The sequence below is a fragment of the Melospiza melodia genome, chromosome 15 (assembly GCF_035770615.1).
Source record: "Melospiza melodia melodia isolate bMelMel2 chromosome 15, bMelMel2.pri, whole genome shotgun sequence".
NCBI classification, from domain to species: Eukaryota; Metazoa; Chordata; class Aves; order Passeriformes; family Passerellidae; genus Melospiza; species Melospiza melodia.
Window position 1 is genome coordinate 18918372 of NC_086208.1, and position 14324 is coordinate 18932695.

Sequence of the window (14324 nt, forward strand, 5' to 3'; positions counted from 1 at the left end):
GGGTGGTGCGGGAGCACTACCTGCGCCCCGACGTGCCGTGCCGCAGCGCCCTGTGCCGCAGCGCCCAGTGCCGCGCCGCCTGCGCCCGCGGTGAGGCTCCGCCGTGAGGGGTCTGGGGGGAGCCGGGGGCGAGCACTGACAGAGCCGGGATCGCCCGCGGGCCGGGCTGGGGCGGTGGGCGGCGTCCCCGGGGCCGCGGGTGCGGGGGACAGAGCTGGGGACAAAGTGACCCCTGGGCTGGGGTGATCCCTGGGCAGAGCTGACCCCTGAGCTGGGGCAGTCCCTGAGCTGGGGTGATCCCTGAGCTGGGGGAACCCCTGAGACAGAGGGTGATCCCTGGGCAGAGCTGACCCCTGAGCTGGGGCAGTCCCTGAACCGGGATGATCCCTGAGCTGGGGGAACCCCTGAGGACAGAGAATGATCCTCGGGCAAGGGTTATCCCTGAAGACGAAGCGGTGATCCCCATCCTGGGGTGTCCGGATGGTGCTGAACAAATCACGGCTATACCAATGGTTTTCCTTTAAAGCAGGATCCTGAGAAATCAACGAGGCGTTAAGAGCCGAAGGAATCGAGGAGTTGATTGCTAGAGGGTTTAACTGTGGACAGTTTACTGGCAGTGATAAAAGGCTAAAAGATTGTTCAATTTTTACACATCTCTTGTTTTAAAAGATCCTTTAAAATGAATTAATTTCTGCAGGGTGGTGGTTTATAGCATGAGTTAAATTCTATACATACCTCTTAAGTATTACAATGGGGCCAAGCCATTATCTTGAAGCCATTGTAATGCTGCATCGGCAGCTATTTCTGTTCAGTAATTAAATGTAATTGCCTGTGTTATATCAGGGCATTTCAGGCACGGGAAGGCTGCCAGGCTCTGATGTCTGCATTTGTTGTTGTTTTTACGTACTGTGGTGCTGTTATGTGCATCGTAGATCATCACCAGAGCCGTGGTTGATATTTCAGTTGGGTTTGTTGTTGTTGTTGTTCAATAGCACAATTTATTTGATGCAGGAAAATGACTGGTAAATAACAAACATAATATCCAACCTGTTGAAATCGACCAAATGGCTTGCCTGGAAGAAAAGGTGGAGAATTGTGACAGGTTTTTTTTTCTTTCTTTGGAACTATGATTGGCATAGATGTTTTCACTTTTGATTTAGGTTGCACTTGAGGGCAGAAGGTGTACTACTTAGATTATTATAGTGTATTACTGCTGTATAGGAGATCAGGACTAGTGATAGTTACTGCTCCCTAAAACACTGCATTTGGTTGTGAATTCCTCAAGGATAAATTAAAGGCACATATCAGAAAAAATTCTAACCTTTCCTGCTGTGCCTAACTCCCCCTCCTTTGTACTTAACTGTAAATTGTTCTACAGGTGACTGTCAGAGTATGTCCCTGTGTGATTATTCAAGGTAACCCAGATGTGAGGGAAATATTTGTTTTCCTTCCTGACTCTACACAGTGTGCTGAGCAAATCTATTTCATGCCCTGTGAGAGACTGCCTGCAAAAATCCCATCAGCAGGTGCTTGTAGGGGTGAGCTGTGCCTGCCTGGAGTTATTCTGCTCTAGATGGATGGGTTAGGCAAGGATAACTTCCTATGGCACAGCTCCTAAATCTTCCAGTGACATTTCACTTCTAATGCTCTTCTGAATTATTAATAAATATTAGCTTTCTTGTATATCTGCTGCCATCATCCATTATCAGCCTTCAGTGTGAGATGAGGCCAAGTTACTGCGTGCACAACTGTGCTGGCTGGAGTCACACTTGTGCTCACAATTCAGAGATTGTCCCCTGTCAGCTTCTAAAGAATAATAAAAATAACCTGACTTGTCAAGATCTATATGCTGTATTCTGTATAATTTGCCTGCACTGTGGTGAGTTCTGTGTTTATAATAAATAGTAAATAGGTATTAAGAAAAAAATACAGTGGAGATCCCCTCCCATCTGAAAGCTTTTGGCTAATCTTTGAAATACCAAAAGCAATTGAACTCTTGAATTTTGAGGTACTTTTTAAGATGTCACCTGTGATGTGTTGTGTCTGGTATTTTGATGGCATATTCCTAAGGGCTAGAGTCTGTATAAAGAAAATTAACAGTGATGGTTAATAATTTAGGATTAAAAACATATTTTCTTTGCAGTAGCAGTGGTTTTCTTTACAGGCACCCTTACCTGTGCTCTTTTATGTAAAGAGCCTGCTGTAAATGGTGTGTTTGAACAGAGAGGGCTGTGGGAGCAGGGTAAAGGAACTGCTCATAATTCTACAGCCTTTAGAAATTCCATGAAAAGATTTTCTGTGCCAGATGTATAGTCCCTTTTTCTTATGGAAGCAGAGGAAGAGCTGTAACCTTCGCTCTTTTAATAGCCTTTTCATAATGAAAGTGGATATTTTCATTCCTCTGGATAGAATTTGCACTAAATTTTGGCATCAGTGGATGCAAAAGGGTTTTGTCACAAATTTATGGACCACAGATTAAACCATAATATTAGTAGTTTTGTTCATCAGAAAAAGAAATTTGAGGAGACACACTCTAATTTTCTTATATCAGGAAATATTTTCAAGAAACCATTATTTCAAGTGAAAGTTTGAACCTTGAAACTCTGCATTATCTTCTAGATGGCAAATTGTTATCAGATGATGTCACACACTATGTTGTCCCCGACTGCAAGGTTGTTCAGGAGTACCTGGAGATTCTGGAGTTTCCAGAGCTGAAAGGAATTATTTTCATGCAAACAGCTTGTCAGGCTGTGCAACATCAGAAAGGACGCAGGTATTTATCCCATAAGAACTTCTTTTTTATTTAGATTGAAGTAAAAATACTGATTTATAAAATGTATAATTTTTTAGGCCTTTCAAGTGTCTTAATGTAGTTTTACAGAAGGGGAAGGACTGGGATCCTTTGTGATCCATGGATATCAATGCCTGGCATAGTTTTCCCTTGATAGGAGCAATATGAAACCTGCAGCATTATTAACTAATCAAATGGCTGGTGGCAGGAATTCATTAGACTTTGCAATAATGATTTATTATGTGCCCAGAGCTAGATTATGGACAGGTTTTGGTTTGCTCTATTGATGCCTGAGCATTTGTCTTTGGGGAGCAATTAATAGTATTGTATGTACTTCTCTCAGCAGACATTAACCTGGGCATTGCCATAGCATTTCAGAGTCAAATTTGCTCTCAGGACCCTCCCATATTTCTAAAGCATGAAGGCTTTTAAAGTAATAGCACTTGCCCCAAAAGTGACAAACAAAACAAGTTCCTGAACGCTTAGGATGTTTTGTGGGGCTCAGTGGAAAACAAGTATGTTTAAAATCAGAAGTGTTCATGATGGAACTTTATTAAGTTTGCTTGCAGGTGATGGTTTAGGATTTATCATCAGTGGTAATTTAATGAGTGCATTTCTCTGTGCATGACAGTAATTTTCCTGGAGTTTTTCCGCTGTATTTTCATGTGGAGTTAAAATAGCATTATCAGAAGCAGGCACAAGAATACATTTGTGTTTTTTCATTGCAGGCAGTACAACAAGTTACGGAATCTATTGAAGGATCCCCGTCACGACTGTACTGTGTTTGCTAATGAATTCCACCAGCACTGCTACCTGCCCAGGGAGAAGGGAGAGTCCATGGAGAAGTGGCAGACCAGGTTTGTTTGAGCCTCTGCAGTGTCACATTCCACAGCATCGTGATTTTAGGAACGTGAGAGTTCATTCTCCTGCTCTGCTTAGCTCTGCAACAGTTCACAGGCACTGCAAGTCTGCATTGTGCTTTGTGATTATAGAAGTATCAGCATTGTTTTCTTAGGGAAATGGACAAAATGTAATTAAATTAAATGCAATAATGCTAAAGAAAAAGCTGGATCAGTTTAAAGTCACATGAATGTTTCCTCATTGCAGGAGGAAACATTCCATTCTCCTCTCTTCTTGTGGGACTTGAGAATGATACAGGAACATTTTTGCAGAAAAACATTTCTGTAGCTCGCTGTATATCTCTCAAGAGTCTGAGTGTTAAATCAAAATCTCGTTTATACAAAGCCAGCAAAATCTTGCAAGTAGCAAATGAGCTGTGCCAGAAGTCTTATTTCAAACTTTGCTTTTCTAGGAATATTTACAATGCAGCAGCCTGGTATCACAATCACTGCCTGGGTCAGATGCCAGTTGTTATGGTAACAGAAGATGAAGATGCTATCAGGCAGTACGGAAATGAAACAGAAGGAGTGTTTGTGATTTCCTTCAAGGTAACGTGCCAGAAAAATAAAAGATTTCCTTTATGCTGCATCAAAATGATGAACCAAGTACATTAAAGTATATTGCAAATCATGCCAGAGTTTACATTCAAGAAAACTGTGAGGTAGCTCATATCTCCATTTATCAAAGCAAGCAAATACGTCACTTGTGGGAATCTCAGAAAAAAGCAGAGAGCTGGAAAGATAAACAGCAGCTCTGAGGATAGAGGTCATCTTTCTCAGGAGACCTTTTCCTTGTTTTTAAGGAATTTGCCATTGATGAGCAGTGATCAGTTCCCTCAGGCAGCTGCCTAAATCTGGAATGCAAGCAGTCCATAAGCAGCTGTAGCCTAAATATCCATTGACAGTGTTCTTGCCTGGACTGCTGAGGAGACAATGATGTCTAACATAATTCATTCTTCATTTTGGTGTCCATCTCTGATAGCACTGGTACTCAGTGGGATCTGGGCATGGGCTGTTCATGTTCAGCTGTGAAAGGATGCTGAGTAAAAGCTGCACCAAACTAATTGACCTTTGTTGTATTTAGCAGTGGATTAGGCTGAACCCGGGACAGATCTGTGGGGTTCAGAGCAGACTCATCATTACCATTGTGTTATTTGGGTGCAGTGTGAGACAGATCCTGTCCATTATGGCTTTCCAAATGTATTATTGAAAGAACAGAGGTCTCAGAGTACTTTTCTGTTTATTTCTATTTGTGCCTACAGCATTACTTGGATAACTTCTGGCCTGACCTGAAGGCTGCCCATGAGCTCTTTGACTCCATAGTCCAAGCTCGGCGTGAGCGGGAGAGCGAAAGCCAAGAGAACCATGGGAAGGAATATCCTGAGCACTTACCTGTGGAAGTGCTGGAGGCTGGGATCAAGTCTGGGAGATACCTGCAGGTATTTGTTACATAGAGAACATACACACAACAATGCAGTCTTGTGCTTGATCCCTTGAGTTGCCTGAAATAGAGTGATTAGAGAAAGAAATATGGCTGTGCTGGGAAGAGGGAAAGAAAACAAAAATCAAGAGGATGGAAGGGATTAGAATTCTTAGGATTCTCAAAATGTTTCCCCTACGCTGTATTGTGACATGTGGTTTGGTTTTGGGTTTTTTTGTTTGTTTTTTTTTTTTTTGTCTTGGAGAAGTTAGATTTGGCTATTGCGGATTTGAAATTTGCTGGTTTTTTCTTCAGCTTGATATGTGATGTACCTGTAAATTGAGAGACCAGGTGTGATTTGAAGCAGAGAGACCTTGTTCTTAAATATAAATAGTGCTGTACAAAGGCAGCAGTTCTAACTTCATTTGCACAGAGATCTCCCAGTCAATGAAATTAATTTACTGGTTTATGGCTGTTCAGGGCCTTTAGATGGATTGTTGGTAGACAAGTGTCCTTCTTTTAAAAATAATTTAAAGAATTAGAGGCAGTGATTTTTTCCTTTCTTGGCAATTTCAGCAGAGGCAGGAATAAAATATGAACAGAAAGACTGAAGCTTTTCTTTCCTGTTGAAATAATGCCAGATTCTCTGCTAAGGCAGACAGCAAAAGTAATCTTACACTGCCTGTGCTTGGAGTAAAATGTCATTTACCATCTTACAAATAAATTCAGCATTTAAAAGAATTTACTTTGCCAGAAGTGAGTACCTAAAGTCCTGCACCCTGCACTCCCCCCTGTAGAGAGAACAGCTGTGTTCAAAAAAACTAATTCATGCAAAAATAATTGTAACCCCCAAAATGTTGTCCTTTGAAGTGGTCTGTTTATAGGGTGACTGTTTCACCCGTTGCTTGGTTTGTTTGTCTCTTCCAGGGCGCACTGAATGTCAATAAGCACCGAGCACAGCTGGAAGCTTTTGTTCGGCTTCAGGGGGTTGGCAGCAAAGACACAGGTGAGAGGTGTTCAGTTATCAAAGGGGGTGAGGGCTCTGACACTGCCGTGCCTGTGTGGTTTCCATGGGCAGAAAGGAGGCTGAAGATTAACCAGAGGGTGGAACTTGTGAGGAGAACTTCCTCTTTCCTACCCCCTTTGGCCAAATTCTGGCCTCTTGTCCTGTTAGCCTGCACCTCTCTGAAGGGGGATGCTGGTGCAGATTGTCCCTGTGCTTTGCTCTAGCCTCAGGTGACCACTCCTTTGACTGCAGTAAGGGTTTGCATGGATGTTGGCAGGATTAGGAAGCTGGTCTTTGTGAACATAACTGGAAAATTGCCTTTTGGATCAAGCTGATCCAAAGTGATCCAGGATTGTCTCTCTGGCATGAGTTACTGATCATCACCTTTGAAGGAACAGTCCATTGCCCTTGCACAGACAGACTGGCCCAGCTCTCACTAATAACTACTTTCAAATGTTCCTGTGACAGACCCTGCAGTCAAACCAGTGCTCAATATACTCATTATTTTTTAAAAGCTTGTTTTATTCTAAATCCTCCCCAGAATCCTGTGGCAGTGGCTTTCACAATTTAACTGTGCTTTTTTTATAGCTGCTGCCTGAGAACAATGAACTTATCCCAGCCTATGCTGCTTTTTATCCAAAAGATCACTTACAGAATTCCTTAGAAGATCCTTAAAAAAAAGGAGGAAAATGTTTTCATTTCCTTTTAGTATTAGTTTCTTGCCAATAATCCTTTTTAGAAGTAATCGTATTGGAAATGTCATTTTCTGTTATTTCAGCAGAATGCTGCCAAGAATGGACGGATTTGAATTTTTTTAGAAGATTATGGTTCTGTTTCCCTTTATTTTAAATACAGAACTTCAAAGTGACATCCTTATTTATGGGACCAAGGCTCGGAATCGTGCAATCCACGGGGATGTGGTTGTGGTTGAGTTGCTGCCTGTGCATGAATGGAAGGGAAGAACTGTTGCCCTCTGTGAAAATGAGACTGAGGACAAAGCACCTGCAGACACCACGGGTGACCCTATGCCCACAGGTAAGGAGGAGCATCTTTTGAATTCCCTGCTGATAAATAATGGGGGAAAAAAAAGTTAGGTGAAAAAGTATCCCCGTGTGACATGCCTGGGCATTATGGGAACTTAGAGTCTTGTTTGAAATGATTACTCTGCAGCTGGAGCTGCATCTTAGAAGTTTGTTGAGGTCAGAGCTAAAAGTGTCAAGAGGTTAATTTTCTTTTTGTAGGGAAATCATGTTTTGTTTTGCTCTTTGCTATTAAAAATTCTCTGTATTACTAGAACTGGCCACATTTCAGCAGCAATGGGAATCTCTGAATAATTTATGTTGTGTATCAGTTGAAATCTATACAATGAGTTAGTCTCCACATAAATAAAAGCTCATTAAAATCTGCCTGTGCCAACAGTAGTTTATGACACACTGTATTGTCTGCACACCATATGTTGTTGGCAGTTGTAACAGATTTGGGGACACATCAGTTGATTTTACAAAGCAGTGAATCTCCTGCATTCCCACATATTTGCTTTCTTGGTTCTGTTTAATTCTTTAATGCACAATGTTCCTGATTTAAAGGTAAAGTAGTTGGAATCATCCAGAAGAACTGGAGGGATTATGTGGTCACTTTCCCCTCTAAAGAAGAGAGCCAGTCCCAGGGCAGAAATGCTCAGAAAGTCCTTGTAACACCTTGGGATTACCGAATTCCCAAAATCCGGATCAGCACTCAGCAGGCTGAGGCGTTACAGGTAATTTAACTGAAGTGTTCTCTGTGTTCCTACAAAGCTGTGTGGGCAATATAAGCTCTAATGATGTTTTCCTTGACAAAACCATGGTAAAACAGAATCTGTGAGGGTTCAATTTCTGCCTTGAGGGATTGTGTTCAATTCCTGTCAGGTAACAAAGCTTGAGGTCTGAATTTGGGCCACAGTCCAGCTGCCCTGAGCACTTACATACCACTTGCTTTGGGTTTTTTCTGCTAAATGTAAGGTTGTGTTGGGGTATAAATTGTGCTTTTCAGGGGCACAGAGCTGCTCTGACAGAGCTGTCTCCCTGCAGGAGTACAGAGTTGTGGTGCGCATCGATTCCTGGGAGTCGACGTCACTGTACCCGAACGGGCACTTTGTGAGAGTGCTGGGCAGGATTGGGGACCTCGAGGGGGAAATTGCTGCTATTCTGGTGGAGAACAGCATTTGTGCTGCCCCTTTCTCAGAAATCCAGGTTTGTCTCTGTGATCAGATCCCGTCTTTTCTGTTCGTTTCCAGGGTCTTGTTTCTCAGAGAGGGACTCTCTTACAGCTCAACATCTTTGTTGCCAGTGGGTTTTTGAAAAGTCCATTTTAAAAGCTGAAAATTTATTATAATTTTACTTCATTTTTCTGGAATCTCTTGGATGAGTGGTTCTATTGATACTATGGATTTTCAAGTCAGTAGTGATTTTAAGATAATCCTTTTGCTGTGAGGAGAAGATTACCAACTCTTAATTCAAATTTGAGGTAGACTTTTAAGATTTTTCTGCCTTTAGTATGTGGTTATGCTACTGATCTTAAAGGCCTCATCCTACTGAAGTAATTATATTAAACACTTTGTTTTCAACTGGAAGAGGAACCAGCTTTCATAGGTAACGATTTTGATTATACCTACAATTAATAGAAAGAAGAAGACTAAAAAACCAATATGTAGTGGTTGTATTTGCCAGAGCTGCACAATCACCACATTGATAACATTGGTTACTAATACACACAGAATTCTTTTCAATTTTTTCCACCCTTTGTGTAAAGTATATGTAATGGACTTGTAAAATTAAACAAAAGAAGAATTAAAAAACTAATTAAATCTAATTGTTGGCATCTTTTTGTAGAAAATACATAAATCTATGTTCATCAACAATATTTCTGTATAGATGAGTGAAATGCCAGTGAGTTCTCCAAAGAATCCATGGAAAGTGAGTCCAGAGGAAGCCAAAAAACGCCTTGACCTGAGAGACACCCACCTGATATTCAGCATTGACCCCAAAGGCTGTGAGGATGTGGATGATGCTCTCTCTGTCAGGGCTCTGCCCAACGGGAACCTGGAGCTGGGGGTGCACATTGCAGATGTGACTCACTTCGTGGCAGCAAATTCCTACACTGATGTTGAGGCCAGAGCAAGGTGAGTTATTTTCTGGAAATTAGAAAGTTTATGGAGCTCAGAAGTTTGTGATGCTACCCTAAGGAAACTTGGGAAGGAAAGAAAGCTTTCACTTTCCATGTCTTACTAAAGACTTCTTAAAGATAATTAAACTATTAGGTAACTAATGACATTCTGCTGTTATTTGGACACATTTTCCAGAAAGCTATACAAGTTTATGTTTCCCTAATCACTCTTCTTTGCTTTGTAGTCTAATTTAACATCTGTGACTTATAGTACTTTTAAAAACCACTTGTTTGCATTCCAAGGGAGATGAACACCCACAAGATGGAATTAAGACTTACATGAATTTAATTCCAGAGGTATTTGTCAGGCTTATGTTTTAATATTCAGTCTTGTCTTTTAAAGTGCAAATATTTCATTCTCTTTTTTTCTTTTATTGCCGGTATCTTGAACTTAAACTGCTGAATCACTTAATGAACTGTATTCTTTGTAGATTCAAAGAAGTATAATGTGGAGGCAGCAGAGGGGTTTGATTAAGTCACCTCTTCTTCAGTGAGCGAATTTTGTCCAGCCCTGGTTCTGCCCTGAATGGCAGCTGAAATACCAAGAAAGGCAAAATCAGGGTTGTACTGTACAAATAGCTATTTAAATAATTTGATTTTGGTATTGCACGTGTGAGTGTTCTGTGGGAATAACCTTTTGAAATCAGGCTGTGGAGCAGTGTTTGTGGGTGGGAAGAGCAGTGGCTGTGTTTTGTTCCAGGGCCACCACGTATTACCTGGCAGACCGGCGCTATGACATGCTGCCCTCCGTGCTCAGCGCCGACCTGTGCTCCCTCCTCAGCGGCGTCGACAGGTGAGCCTGGGGAGTTCTTCTCAGCAGGAACACTTCCACAAGTCATTTTGCATTATTACTGGAAGAACTGTGTACATTAAAAATTACCTTTCGGTTGTACCACAGGTAGGGTGAATTTTATAGACCAGTTTCTATCAATTTACAGGCTCAATTGGCTGCTGGCATGAGGATATGCAAGGCTGGCATGAGCATATTCAGGGTACAGAGATGTTCATTGTGGATGCATCTGACTAATGAAATAAAAATGGGTAAAAAGAACTATCACAGTGTAGCTCTGCTTTAACATAAAGGAGACCTTATACCTTAGGGGTACTCTGCTTCAGCAGATGAATTGAAGATGTTGCTGTGTAGCTCATTTCAGTTGTGATGCATGAGACTGAAAGGCAAGTGCATTTTTCAGTGGGGTGGTTGCTGAGCACTGGTTTCACGAAGAAAAAAAAATGATGCTTCCACAACCAGAATTAAATCTATAAATTTCTAAGAGTTGAATGTGCTTGTAATGGGAGTTTAGGTGTACCAGAACTGTTCCAGAACTCTGTGGTGTTGTGTTTAAGATACGCTGTGAGTGTCCTGTGGGAGCTGGAGAAGGAATCGTTGGAGACGCTGAGGGTTCAGTACACCAGAACCCTGATCCGCTCTGCCTACAAGCTGGAGTACGAGACAGCCCAGGGGCTGCTGGATGGGGACACCAGTGTGGTGGGGGACATCCTGGAGCTGAAAGGCCTGGAGGAAGGAGCGAGGCAGGAGAAGCTGGCTGAGCTGGTTTGGGCCATATCCAAGCTCACCGACATAGCGCGACATGTCCGGGCCAAGCGGGACCGCTGCGGCGCGCTGGAGCTGGAGGGGATCGAGATCCGAGTGCAGCTGGATGACAAACGGAATATCCATGACCTCATCCCCAAGCAGCCGCTGGAAGTGCACGAGACCGTGGCGGAATGCATGATCCTGGCCAACCACTGGGTGGCGAAAAGGATTTCCGAGGATTTCCCCCTCCAAGCTCTGCTGCGGCAGCACCCTCCACCACGCCAGGAATTCTTCACTGAGCTTCGGGAGTGTGCCAGTGCCAAAGGCTTCTCAATAGACACACGGTAGCTTTTATTACTAAAGTTATGTAGTTAAAGTTAAGCAATTAACTGTTTGGCCATGGTATTGTTAAACAGTTGCAGCTCTGATTATCAATGTTAAGAGACACTGCATAGCATTTAAAAGGAGTTTTGTCAGAACCTTTCTGATGATGTTCTGACCAGGAGAAGCTGCCTGCATTTTGCTGGCTGTACTCCAAATGGCAGTGGCTGAATAATTTTAGCCATACCCAGACAAAACATTTGTTCAGTCACTGTGCAGTAGTCAAGCTCTGCAGTGGCCTTGTTTGCACTGTATTTCCTGTGTAAGAGAGTACTGGTTTAAATTAGGTGAATTCTGTGCAATGTAGTAATTTTAAATGACTCAAAATAATTAATAATTACTTGGGCAAGATAACATGAGAAGGCCATGGTGAAGGGCATCGGTTGCAGCAGACAACTGAGTGAAAATTTGGATTCTTCTAAACATTTTCTTAGAGCTGAGCTGTTACCAAACTGCATTTAGAGTTTCAGTATCGGTCTGCTTGCCATTTTTGTATGAATAAGTATCAACTTCTGTGTAGGTTTTATGCTGTTGCTAACTGTGAGCCATTATAAGCAGGGATAGTGTAATTTTCTTTGGAATTAACACCTTTTTGCCAGGTCTAACAAGGCTTTGGCCGAGTCTCTGGACAGAGCCAACGACCCCTCGGATCCCATTGTGAACAAACTGCTGCGCTCCATGGCCACCCACGCCATGTCCAACGCCCTGTACTTCTCAACTGGCTCTTGTCCTGAGGAGCAGTTTCATCATTATGGTACCTGGTCACTTTCCTGCCTTTTCTGTGATTTCTCAGTGTTGGGGGAGGCTTTGACTGCTCATCTGTGTTCCTCTCTCCTGGCAGGGCTGGCCCTGGAGAAGTACACTCACTTCACTTCTCCCATCAGGAGATACGCTGACATCGTTGTGCACAGGCTCCTGATGGCAGCAACCCTGAGGGGCACCACGGGGGATGTGAAGGACAACATCATCAGCAACAAGGACCTGGAGGAACTGTGCAGACACATCAATAACAGGAACCGGGTAAGGGCGTCCTTCTGGGAGCCTCCATGGTGCCCTAGGGAGTGGGATACCATTCCTGGCTTTTGTGAATTAAAAGTATCATTTTACTTTTATTTGTAGTGCTTTGGGGTTTTTTAAAATAACAGTTTTCTACTGAGAGTGGTAGTAAAAGTGTTCATACTTCACTTGCACTGCATGTAGGATTTTGTTTTAGATGTAATTTTTCTTGGGGACAGATAAGAGTGGGAAAAAGCAGCTGTGGAAGTCAAAGGCAGAGATGCTTGTTGGAATATTTACATAAGTTTTGTCTCTGTGTGTGTGTGGGGTGCTGCAGGCAGCCCAGCGTGCTCAGAAGCAATCCACAGAGCTCTTCCAGTGCATGTACTTCCGAGACAGGAGCGCCGAGAGCGACGAGCGCTGCGTGGCCGACGGGGTCATCTACTCCATCCGCACCAACGGCGTGCTGGTCTTCGTGCCGCGGTGAGCCCGGGGCTGGCACGGGCTGGGAGGGACACCTGTGCTGCTGGGCTGCTGGGAGGGCACAGCCTGGCACAGCTCAGTTCACATCTGCCATCCCCAGCATTCCACAGGGCGGGCTCAAGAGCCTCCCCAAACAGAAAAGGCTGCTGCCTTACAGAGAACCCAGGGCAAACACACTGCCTCTCTTCAAGGAGCTTCTTTTAAAACGGGGAACTGTCTCCTCGTGGTCTGGCTGGAAAAACCTGTAAAGCTGCTCTTCTCCCATCACTGATCCATTCCAGGCCCCACCCAGCACTAAGATAAGGGATCACTGACTATTTCACTTCTGCTTCACTGCGCTCAAAACACTTCAGTCACTGTCTCCGTGCTGTTTTCACGTCTGGGTTTCTTTAACACCACCTATCCTGTTGCTGAGGCAGGATTATCAGCCTGCCATGCCTGCCCCTTCCTCTTGTTTTTCTATAATCTCAGCCAGCCTGTGGGTTTCAAAACTAAGAGACCTGAAAATGGTTAGAACAGCTTCTCTCTGCTCTGCTGTAGATACGGAATCAAAGGTGCAGCCTACATGAAAAACAAAGAGGGCTTGGTCATCTCCTGCCAAGGGGCTGGGAGCTGCCAGTGGAAGCCTGGATCCCTCCATCACTCTCAGCATAAAATCACCTCCACTACAACTATGGGAGACTCCATGACCTTGAGCCTTTTCGATCACATCACAGTGAGTATCTCCTGTGAAGGGAGGAAAGGAAATGGCACCATCAGAAATTCGAACACAGTATTGCTTTGCAGGTGAGGATCCTCGTGCAGAGTTCCCGCTGCCACGCTGAAACCATCAAGCTGGAGATCATCAGCAACACCCCACACCACACTGCGGACACCGAGGCTGCCCAGAGGAGTCTGCACGGGCTGAAGTCTGAGCTGGTGAAGGAAGTCAGCCAGTCTGCAGAGGAGGCCCAGCGTGCCCAGGACAGAGCCAGGCTGGAAGTGATGGATGAGGAGTCGCGGCAGTTCTGCCAGACCAAGGGGCCCAGCCTGTACCAGCTGCTGGAGGAGATCCGGGAGCTGGCGCTGCTGGATGTGACAGAGGACATCAGGACTTGAACTGGGACCTGCCCCAGCTGCTGGGGCTGTCCCACTCCTGTTCACTGTGCACAAGTGCTTGGGGATCTTCAAAAAAGCAGTTTATTTAAATATTCAAGAGTCCTTTCAATAAGAAACTAAATGTCTATTTTAAATAAGAATTATTTTTATCTGATTATGAGTATGGATGCGTTATGAAAATATTTTATACCTGATAAAGCTCATATTTCAGACTAAAGACAGTGTGCTATGAATTCTTTCAAAAGTCATTCCAAAAATTACTTTGCTGATGTTGTCCACAAATAAGGTTCTTCAAACCCAAATACTTCCTTCTTTCCTACAAGGTCATAAAAAGCAAATTCCTTCATAAAGTAGCACTTGTTGCCCTGAGGGTAGTGGCTTAATTCATTGTGTAGAAATTCAGTACTTTTCACCCCTTTAGAAGGGGTGATTCCTCTTCATTCTAAAAAGAGAAAAGTTGTTGTGTAAGGAAAACCAGGACTCTAAGAAGAGAATGAATCAGAGGCTCAAGC

General features: G+C 43.5%; 1 protein-coding gene across 2 annotated transcripts; it reads left to right on the forward strand.

The window, feature by feature from the left end:
• DIS3L (DIS3 like exosome 3'-5' exoribonuclease) lies at positions 1 to 14029 on the forward strand. 2 transcript variants are annotated; one of them, XM_063169989.1, is made up of 17 exons: positions 1 to 90; positions 2620 to 2773; positions 3520 to 3648; positions 4104 to 4239; positions 4953 to 5129; positions 6038 to 6116; positions 6972 to 7151; positions 7703 to 7872; positions 8183 to 8344; positions 9026 to 9273; positions 10018 to 10110; positions 10665 to 11198; positions 11835 to 11989; positions 12077 to 12255; positions 12569 to 12714; positions 13255 to 13429; positions 13501 to 14029. In XM_063169989.1, the coding sequence occupies exons 2-17, from the start codon at positions 2730 to 2732 to the stop codon at positions 13810 to 13812; spliced, it is 2919 nt and encodes a 972-aa protein (XP_063026059.1). In that variant the 5' UTR covers positions 1 to 90; positions 2620 to 2729; the 3' UTR covers positions 13813 to 14029. The 2 variants fall into 2 exon arrangements, with proteins under 2 accessions (XP_063026059.1, XP_063026060.1); XM_063169990.1 differs by lacking the exons at positions 1 to 90; positions 2620 to 2773; positions 3520 to 3648; ... (2 more) ...; positions 6038 to 6116; positions 7703 to 7872 and having other exon boundaries at positions 7098 to 7151.
• The last annotated feature ends 295 nt before the right edge of the window (positions 14030 to 14324 follow it).